Here is a 10,835-nt window from a genome sequence, read left to right as displayed (position 1 = left end):
ACCTGTATGTTAGTGCGTGCGTATATGCGTTGCGTATTGCATAGACTATGTATAATATGCCTATTTATAATATAACCAATATAACAATATTTCATACAGTAGCCTATGTGTGCTCTGCGCGTATATGGGCACAATAAAAGGAGAGAAGCTAAATGAGCCCGAGTCCGACCCGAGCCCGATCTGTAAAAAAAATAAAAAAAATAAAATAAAAATAAAAAGATCCGATCCCGGCTCGATTGGACTCAGCGGGACCCGACGGGCTTGCAGGCCTCTAAATCAGACAAATAATTTTGGAGAGCACTTTTTAAATTCCTAATTTCTTAATTATAGTTTAGTGAGGTTCTCCATCTATAGCCTCACGGTGGCGTCAGTTTACCGTCATACGACCCTCCAGATTCCAAGCGAAGTTCTCACAAGCACCGGCCCGTCAGGAGCGCGTGGGAGTGCGCTTGTGGGAAAGCGTTCGCTCGCGCCGCGGCTCAGGAACGAGGAACTTCGACGCTCAACTGCCCAGCAAGACCAATGAACGTGAAATTCATCATGTTTCTTTCGCCCTAGCTCACGAAACACCTGGAACATTTCTTGAGGTACGTTCATCTGTCGGTAACCTGTAGACATAGAAACAATGATAGGTGTTTAATAGGGTTTTACGGATTTTGTGAACGTGCTAGCTGGTTAGCAGGTAGGAATGAGAGCGAACCTGTTTCCTCAGGTCTACTCACCTCTTTCCAGCGGAGAAAACTATGTATACAGTCTTTAACACTGAATTTCCTGAGAAAATTAAATTTGAACGTTTATTTTGAGACGTTAACCTGTCACACAGGTGAGTTTTAAAGTGTGACACTTATCGTTAACTTAATTTACCTGAGGGAAGGAGTTTCACCTCAGATTAAAGATCTTCCCTTTAGCCTCATTCTTTTTTTTTTACCATTTAATTTTTTTGTAATGCATTTTTTATTATTATTTATTTTGTCAGCTGGATTATGTTTGACTGGGAAAGCTAATTTCGTGACGTTTGACATTGATGTGTCATTGTTTGAAGTGTTTATATGACATAACGATACAGATTTATGTCGTACACGGAGGTAAAATGACAAGGAAATTGTAGTTAACGTTACTCATTGTTTAGGGGGAAATGATCATTATCAATGGCAAATTGTAAAACGGTAGTTTATGTCCTGCCATGCATTTTAACACTTAATTTAAGCGGCCTTAAAGAGTTTAAATCCTGGATTAAAATCTATAGGACAGCACTTTAAAGGGGTCATATGATGCTTTTTTAAAGATAATTATTTTGTGTATTTGGTGTAACAGAATGTTGACATGCTTTAATGTTCAAAAAACACATTATTTTTCAAATACTGTACATTATTGTAGGTCCTCTATGCCCCGCCTCTCTCAAACACTTTTTCTACAAAGTCCCTCCTTCCGACAAGCGCAGTCTGCTCTGATTGGCCAGCTGACCCAGTACATTGTGATTGGCCGAAAGCACTGTCGGAATGTAACGCCCCTTACCATAATCGCCAGCTTCAACTTTCAAAATAAATGTAAAGACAGTAAATAATGTCATTAGTTTTACCATCAGTTCAAGCCCGAAAGGGGAACAGAGTCGCGTGACAGACACAGTGATGAAGCTGCTATGTGTGCAGTACACTTGGTTTCTGAAACCAAGCCTTCTTTCTTTGCGTGCACATTTGGGCGGCATTATGCTAATATTTCCACATAGTGAGGTAGATATGTGGGGGCGTGTTAGAACGAGCCGTTTTAGGGGGGCGTGGCAGAGTCTTAACTTTGATAAAGAATATCTCTTTGGTTTTGAGACTTTAGTCTTTGCAACTTCAGGGATCTTATCTATGCACAATCAGCTTGTAACACTCCAAAGAGAAAGGAAATCGCATCATATGACCCCTTTAAGCTGTCCTCATGTTGACAGGAGGGTATGTAGGCTATGCTAGTGATTGTGTTGTAGATTTGATGAGCTTTCTCTGTGTGGGTGGAGCTTCTGTCACATGCTTTGCTCTTACATTGTCTTGTTAAACTTATTGTGCATTATTTATTCAATTCACTGAAACACTGGCTTTGTGCTTACTGACATTCATTAAAAGTTTTCCCATGACAAATAAAAATACCTTTTTGAATGAAACTTTGTTGTATTCTAGTCCAAAACATGAAAGAAAGCTTTGATATTTCTCCAAATTTCCCAAGGTCATGGGAAACTTGGAAAAGTCATGTGAAAATTAACAAAATCGTTAAAAGGTGTCATATATATATATATAGGAATTATAGATTTGTCTAGTTTTGTATTGGCTAGAAATTGTTTGAAAATTGTTTCCTTATAAAATTATCATTGAAAAAATCATTGGTCAAAAGTTGTAGGAACCTTTTCTTTTCTTTTCTTCATCCCAAAATCCTGTTCTCAGACACTTCGCCGCAGGATTTACTCTTCCTGATGTCATCACTCATTGGATCAGGCTTGTGTTCAGTAAACCAGTGTTTAGTTGCTTAGCTCAGCTGTCTCTGGTTAAGCAGCATGCCGACATGGGCTATCAGTGATTTCTTTTGATGCTGTGCTTAAGTTATGAGGCTGGAAAGACACCTGCACTATCAGACGTCCACAGAAACTTCAGCAGGATTAATAGACTTTTGTCATACATTTTTTTTCTAGACATAAAATCAGATATAGCTATTACAGTTGGCTATTGGCAATGAGCTTTTCCTTGAATATATGACATAAAATGTGCTGTTTAGTGTCTGGTGCTGAAGGAAAACACTAGAATTGTGATTATACAAGCATACAAGTAATGTGACAGAATCCTTTGTAGAGACCACGTGTTTGTTAGCAAAGTCATTGCTGCACTTTTGTGTAACTACTTACTTAGGCTAGATGTTTTAAGTGCCTACATTAAAAACCTTTGGCCCTGGAGATATGAATAATACTTTAGACAGATGAGTTTAGTTTTGTGTAATATTGTCATGTTTATCATAGTTAAATGTGTATGGTGTGTGTTTAAAGGTGTCACCTTTAGAAAATCACTGAAAAGGCCACTGAATCTGCTTTGTATAATTTGTGACCTCATAATTGTGTCTCAATCAGGACGAGTTGCTCAAGTCAAAGACACCTGAGTGTGGATGTTTGCTTTGTGCTGAAGTTCATATACCCTGAATCAAATTCCACTTTGTTTCAAAATCCTGGTTTCTCCATAGTGGTGAATGTTTTGAACTCACAGGAAGGAGTTTTTGCTTCATGTTTTAATTTGTGCACCTTACACATAATACTGTATGTTAAAATGTTATTAGATGAGAATATGAGAAATGAGGCTAAATTTGCAGGTTTATATAGAAAAGGTTTTATGACATCATTCCAGGAAGTTGAAAAACCAACAGCATAAATATTATTTTATTAATATTTAATTTAATTTTAATTTTTACATTTAATTGATCAGTTTTCATTATCTTTTATTTTCATATAGTCAAAGAGGAAACTAATGACATTGCTTGGTCAAGCATAGGGATGCTCCGAACAGGATTTTTGCAGCCGATACGGAGTACCGATTTCTTGTCATGGTGATCGGCCGATATGATGCCGATTCTGATGCTTCAAGCTTTATATAGACGGTTTCATCGGGCGTACGCACCTGGCCCGAAGTTAACTTCCGGTCTGTGTTTGTTTATCAGCCTGGCTATGGCGCCAGCTACAAACACAGTTAAAGTTAAGGTGATGAGCAGACTGAAGTTGTTAATCCACGGGCTGGGTAATAAAAAATGCATTCTGATTATTTGCGGGTGGATAAAATAAATCATAAATTATGCAAATATTAACTATATATTTTTTTAAATAAATGTTTTTCATGAGGCAGACGATTTCGCGTGCGAATTCAGTGACAGAAACAGTGACATTCCAGATAAAGTTTGAAAGGAGTAAAGCCTGTGTTAATGCTATTGAGTAGGCTAATATGGCCAAAGAAGATATTTTGTTTTATAAATAACAGCCCACGATCAGTGTATTATGTTACTGTTATCCCTTACGGCTCCGATGAGGTTTTGTTCCGTCCTCCACGCTGTGACAACTCACAAAATACTATTTTTAGCCAAGCAGCGCGGAGAGCCGCTTCAGAAACGTGCCGCGGCTGGCTCATAAACACAAGCACTGACTAGATCGGCCGCGATCAGCTCCGGTTCCCATGTAGCCGTAACGCGCCGCAGACGCGTGCAGTGAGGCGCAGATCAGCTCTAACGTCACTGAATCTGCTGTTAAAAATGAACCATCTATTTATCATATCATTATGCGAAACATACGCGACAAATAGCAAATTTTTCATTGTTTCTCGAAACGTATCATAGCATTTCCACACCAGCGATGACATGACTGTGGTGCCAATTAATTTATGACGTCATCAAATTGTGATCGGTTCGTGAGATCAGCCGAGTTAGTGAGTACCGATCGAGTCATAAAATGTGATTATCGGTCGATCGATCGGAGCATCCCTGGTCATTTACCATAAAACTGCCTTGACTTTGCAACCGCAGAACATTTCACACACTGATACAGAAGTCATCAATATTTCTGATAAAATGTCCTTTGTCTCTCTCTTTCTCCTTCAGCTGATTTCAAATCAACCCACCCACACCTCACCATGCTCCTCTACTCCTGCTGTTGACCTTTGACAGCGATGGCAGACCGCTCGGTGGCTCCGGGTCAGATGTACATAGAGGTGATGCACGACTATGAGTACAAATCCAAAGACCGTGTGATCATCATTAAACAGGGAGAACGTTACCTGCTTGTGAAGAAGACCAATGAAGACTGGTGGCAGGTGCGCAAGGACGAGGCCAGTAAGGCCTTCTATGTCCCAGCGCAGTATGTGCGGGAGGTGCGACGGGCTCTCATGCCCCCTCCTAAACCTCTCAGTGCAGCAGGCCGAGGGGGGACTGGACCCATTCGACCATCTGGCCTGGAGATCCAGTGGCCAGATGAGAACAAAAAGAGCCCGTGTCCCTCTCCCTCCGGCAATGCTTTACTGCCGCCCAATGATGACAGAGGCAGCCCGGGCAGCCCGACGGCACACGTCCCCCCAACACAAATTAACACTTTACCTGGCTCACTTCCTCGTTCCAGAGCCAAGTCCCCAAGTCGCAATGTAGATGGAGAGAAGGATAAAGATAAAGAGTTGGAGAAGAGCAGTCGTGGACCAGAAAAAGGTGCAATTCATGAAGAGTTTGCCGGAGAGGGAGGTGGCTTGGATAAGAACCAAAATGATTCAGAATCCGCGGATGATCTCAGCAGCGGTTCAACTGATAACCTACAGGTGAGAACCGCTTGTATACCCACTTATTAAAGGTGAAGGATAGTCTCATCATGTCCTTCCGTGCCTCACAATATCTTACCATTTTATCTGGGGCTTGACGGTAAAGAGCAAACTTGTACCAAAACGTTAGCTTACCTGTTGAGAAGAAACTCAAGTTTAGCATCTCGATTGAAACCCAAACATTCCCTCCGATTCCTCCATCTTTAAAAGCACCACCAGTGTTTACCTTGTTTTACGCCTTTGTCTGTCTATGCTTATTTTGGCAAGTGTTCAAATTTTTGCTTGCATTTCTTCAAATGAATCTGAATTTATTTTCCCATGTATCACATCAGCCATGTTGCCACACTGGCTAAACACCGTCTGGCTCAGCTTCCTACAGTAGAAACCCCTCAAACTCTAACTTTTGGTTGAGCTGGAAAGTGACTGATGAATCATAGCGGGCTGCTCTAAATGATTTGATGGTGCCTGGGAGGCTCAATGTTTACACTTTTGGGGGAAATAAACCCATGAATGGTATAGGCCTACTTATAGTAGTCAATGAACAATAAACTTGGTGAAGAGAGTGTATTTTGACCTAAAAAATAGTACAAACTTTAATACAGCGTAGGGCTGCACAATTAATCAAAATTAAATCGCAAAGGCGATAAATCGCGATTAGGCAGAAGCTGCGATTGTCATGCGTATCTTTCAGTGACGCACGGTTTTGTGATCAGCAGTAAATGTCCATCCAAAGCCAGAGGGCGCTCTCTTGCGGAAACTCCAAATAACCCTTGCAGAAGAAACCCAGTTTGTATAGTAAATGCCTATAGCGGTTGCTGAATAAACAGAAGATTTAACTGCTTTCATTAATTCAACGTGACTAATAAACACAGGACTACGACAATATATGGTTTATCCAAGTTCGTCTTATTATAATTTTTATTATAGTAAAGTATATAATAATGCAATGCTAATCGACATCGCCTTTATCACTGCTTAGAATACTATAAAATACGTTGCGTGGCTTATTCTGTGTAAGAAGCCACATCATCTCACAGAAGGATTTATTTCAAACACTCGACTGACTTTATGAAGTGAGTTTGGAGTAAAAACGTTATCAAATGTTGTATTTTTCAGATGGAGCAGCGTTTACTACACAAAGCCATAGTTCACTGACAAGCTACGCAAAAATTAGTCATAATCGCAGACGATTTAATCGCGATTTACTACTAGTCACAGAACCGGCTTTACTGACAAGATGCGCATGACAATCGCATTCGATTAATTGTGCTGCCCTAATACAGCAAATAATTTTCCTAATTCAAAAAGTCTATTTGGACATTCTGCTCTCTTAAGCCCTTTTGAACAATTTAGATCTAGAGTCTAATTAACAAATTTTCTGTTTTTTGAAATGAGATTTGATAGAATCACCTAGACATGTTCATTCTTAAACACATTCCTGTACACCACTGTGTTGGACTCTTGTTTTGCCATAGTTACTCATAATTTTATAAGTCATGGCTCTCTCTCTCACAGTCACACTCCTTCCTTTCCCTCAAGCTCTTAGTTTCGCCATCTCCTCCCACTGTTTTTCTGTCTTTTCCTTCTGTTGTGTCATCACAGCATTTCTGCTAAACAGCAAATATTTGCTTTTGTGTCATCATGGCATGTGTAGGATGGCGTTAATGCTTTGTTTTGAATGCTCTCTCACTCACACAGATACGATATAATTAAAAAAGAATAAAATTTGACAAGGATGCATTAAATTGATAAAAAGAGACGGTAAAGAAATGCTTTTAAACTTCATCTAAGAACCCTGAAAGAATATTTAAATGTTTTCACAAAAAATATTAAGCAGCAGAACTGTTTTCAACATTGATAATAATACAAAATGTTTCAGCATATTAGAATGATTTCTGAAGAATCATGTGACACCGAAGACTGGAGTAATGATGCTGACAATTCAGTTTTGCCAAAATATATTCAAATAGAAAACAGTTAATATTGTGATAATATTTCACAATATTACTGTTTTTACTGTATTTTGTTTATCAAATAAATGCAGCCTTAGTAAGCATAAGAGATTTATTTGAAAAACATTACCAATCCCAAACCTTTAAATGGTAGTGTAGTTTTGTTGTACCTCAATTTAACTTGTTTAGGATTTGTCCCCCTCTGTTTTCACCTGGTTTCTTTGTCAATGTAATGTAAAAATCATGGTGATAGCTGATTAAATGTATCTTCTGTGGTATAAATGGTATAGCAAAATCTCTCTACCAATTTACGAATTTCATGTTCTAAACCGAAGTGTACCGCGGGCGGGACACCCCTCTCTGCACAATATTACTAATCATATTTTTCAAACCACTGCCTTGATCAACAAAAAATGGATATAATTTGAAAGCTCAGAGTCTGAGCTTTGCAGTGCATGTAGCTTTGATTAACTCCAAAGTAGTGCCGAGTTATTTGCTGATAAATGACAAAAAAAAAATCATAATTTACTAAATATTTTTTTTGTGCCATGTACTTTAAATGTCAAAAATATCATACAGCTCAAATAGTCATGTGCCATATCATATGTCATTTCAAAGGTCTCATCGAGTAGAATAAAACAAGCATAATTTTTTGGGGCTTTGAATAAACTGGAGCAAGTTTTTGTACAAAAAGTCACCCCCAGACCCATATTTAAATAATATATTGATGTCACCATTTTACTTGTAACTTCATAAAACATGAGGTCATCATGTGAAATGTGGTCATCATTCATGAAAACATCAGATCGTGGAAAATTAGGCACCATTATTTAGAGCAGATTCTCCTGATTAAAAAGAGCCCAAAACCTATAATCTGACATTTATATCTAAAGATTTTCCTCATGAATTTATAACACACATAAAACTGCACATAATCATATTTTTCAAACCACTGCCTTGATCAACAAAAAATGGATATAATTTGAAAGCTCAGAGTCTGAGCTTTGCAGTGCATGTAGCTTTGATTAACTCCAAAGTAGTGCCGAGTTATTTGCTGATAAATGACAAAAAAAAAATCATAATTTACTAAATATTTTTTTTGTGCCATGTACTTTAAATGTCAAAAATATCATACAGCTCAAATAGTCATGTGCCATATCATATGTCATTTCAAAGGTCTCATCGAGTAGAATAAAACAAGCATAATTTTTTGGGGCTTTGAATAAACTGGAGCAAGTTTTTGTACAAAAAGTCACCCCCAGACCCATATTTAAATAATATATTGATGTCACCATTTTACTTGTAACTTCATAAAACATGAGGTCATCATGTGAAATGTGGTCATCATTCATGAAAACATCAGATCGTGGAAAATTAGGCACCATTATTTAGAGCAGATTCTCCTGATTAAAAAGAGCCCAAAACCTATAATCTGACATTTATATCTAAAGATTTTCCTCATGAATTTATAACACACATAAAACTGCACAGGCAGCATGTAGTTTAGCCAAAAAATCTAAGGTAGCTGTCATGTGACGATTTCGCTCGTAACTTCATAAAACATGCTTATATAATAGAAAATGACACGTCATTATTTGCAGAAAATTCTCCCGATTAAAAAGAGTTACCAAACTCACCAAAATCCATCGTTTAGATCTAAAGATATCTCTCATAAAGCTATAACACATAAAACAGAATTAGGTCATGTAGCTTAGCAAAAAAATCAGAGGTTGCAGTCCTGTGGCGTTTTAGCTCGTAACTTCACCAAACATGCATAGATCTTATGCATATATAATTAGATTTTATGCATATAACTGCGCAACATTATATTCAGAAAATTCTCCTGATTAAAAAGAGCCCAAATTTACCATAATCTGTCAATCAGATCGAAAGATTTCGTTCATAGAACTGTAACACATGCAAAAACATGCATAGATCTTGAAAAACTGCACGTCATTATTTTCAGAACATCCTCCCGATTTAAATGAGCCCAGTTACCATAATCCGTCGATGAGATCCAAAGATATTGCTCATATTGCTATAACACATCAAATCCAATGGGCACGCTTCAGGTGCAGCAGGACAAATAAGTGTAGTCTCACTTTGCGCTTTTATTCATAACTTCATGAGACATGCATATATCATGAAAAATTGCACGTCATTATTTTCAGAAAATTCTCCGTTCATTGGATCTAAATATATTACTTATAATGTTATCACACACATGAAACCATTAAACTGAGAAAAACATAGGTTACGTTTTCATTCATAACTTCATAGATCATGGAAAATAGCACATCATTATTTCCAGAAAATTCTCTCGATTAAAATGAGCTAGTCTTACCATAATCTGTCATTTAGATCTAAAGATATGCGTCATCGAATTATAACACATAAAACTCCAAATGCGCACGTTGCAATATTCTTCATTTCATGAAACATGCTCCGATTGTGGAAAATGACATATCATTATTTACAGCAGATTCTCTCGATTGAAATTAGTCCAAAATCAAAACAATCCATTGCGTCTTTCATGTATAAATAATGCCTAAACCCATGAATTGAAGAAATCAGTTGGAGAGCTCTATTGAACACTTAACAAGCTGAATGAAAAACCTATAATGTTTGTCTATTTTATCTTTTATATAACCTTTTTTTTTAAATAATTAGGTATCATTTTAAAGCGTAGAAATTCAGCTTTCGAATGCATCCAACCATTTTGATCAACTCCTAACCAGTACTGCCTAGTTCCGGTAAAACCGTAGTGTACGGTTTTAAGCATATTTTTTTAAGCATATTTTTAAAAACATCTGCCTTAAAGGGGTCATATGATGAGATTTCAAGTTTTCCTTTCTCTTTGGAGTGTTACAAGCTCTTGGTGCATAAAGAAGATCTGTAAAGTTGCAAAGACTAAAGTCTCAAATCCAAAGAGATATTCTTTATAAAAGTTAAAGAGTCAACCATGCCTACCTAAAACAGCTCGTTCTAACACGCCCCCACATGTCTACGTCACTATGTGGAAATATTAGCATAATGCCGCCCAAACGTGCACGCAAAGAAAGAAGGCGTGGTTTCAGGAACCGCAGTAGTGTTGATGCAGCCCTGTCAGGGAGATGCTGTGTGTTTCAGTGCGAAAGCAAAAGCACTTTATTTGGCCTTCCGGAAGTAGATGCAATTAGGAATCATTGGTTAAGATTTATTTACAACAGAACAGCACAACCCAGATGTTCGAATTTGTGCAACGCATTTTATGGACGACAGTTTTTTGAACCTAGAAGAGTATGGCATTAACTTTCTGCCAAAATTCTGCACGCGAAAGATCATATTTTGAGCGCGCAAAAGTGCGTTTTGCATGCGCGCAAACTGAGTTTTGTGGAGAAAATGTTTGTCTCGCAAAGAAGAAAGTATTTAGAGCGCACGAAAATCAATTTTGCATTTAAAATAAGTTTTTGGATGTGTGCAGACCTTCTCCTCTGCGCGTGCAACGTTTCACTAGCTTGCTCACCTGATGCCCGCCCTCAGTGCTCGCTAAATGCCAACAGCTTGCGTGCTCAACACAACCCAGCGTTACAATGTG

The 10,835-nt window shown here is 38.0% G+C and overlaps 1 protein-coding gene across 7 annotated transcripts in view; it reads left to right on the top strand.

Moving 5' to 3' along the window:
• Positions 1-360: 360 nt before the first annotated feature.
• arhgap12a (Rho GTPase activating protein 12a) overlaps positions 361-10,835 on the top strand; it is a 40,870-nt gene continuing 30,395 nt past the window's right edge. For 5 of the 7 annotated variants that reach the window (XM_016241344.1, XM_016241343.1, XM_016241342.1 and 2 more), the window contains exons 1-2: positions 361-587; positions 4,603-5,306. In XM_016241344.1, the coding sequence (XP_016096830.1) occupies positions 4,671-5,306 (636 nt within the window). In that variant the 5' untranslated portion in view covers positions 361-587; positions 4,603-4,670. The remainder of the gene's footprint in view (positions 588-4,602; positions 5,307-10,835) is intronic. The other 2 variants (XM_016241347.1, XM_016241345.1) reach the window with 1 other exon arrangement.

The sequence above is a fragment of the Sinocyclocheilus grahami genome, unplaced genomic scaffold (assembly GCF_001515645.1).
Source record: "Sinocyclocheilus grahami isolate Dianchi unplaced genomic scaffold, SAMN03320097.WGS_v1.1 scaffold620.1, whole genome shotgun sequence".
NCBI classification, from domain to species: domain Eukaryota; kingdom Metazoa; phylum Chordata; class Actinopteri; order Cypriniformes; family Cyprinidae; genus Sinocyclocheilus; species Sinocyclocheilus grahami.
This window is presented reverse-complemented; position numbering and strand designations above follow the sequence as displayed.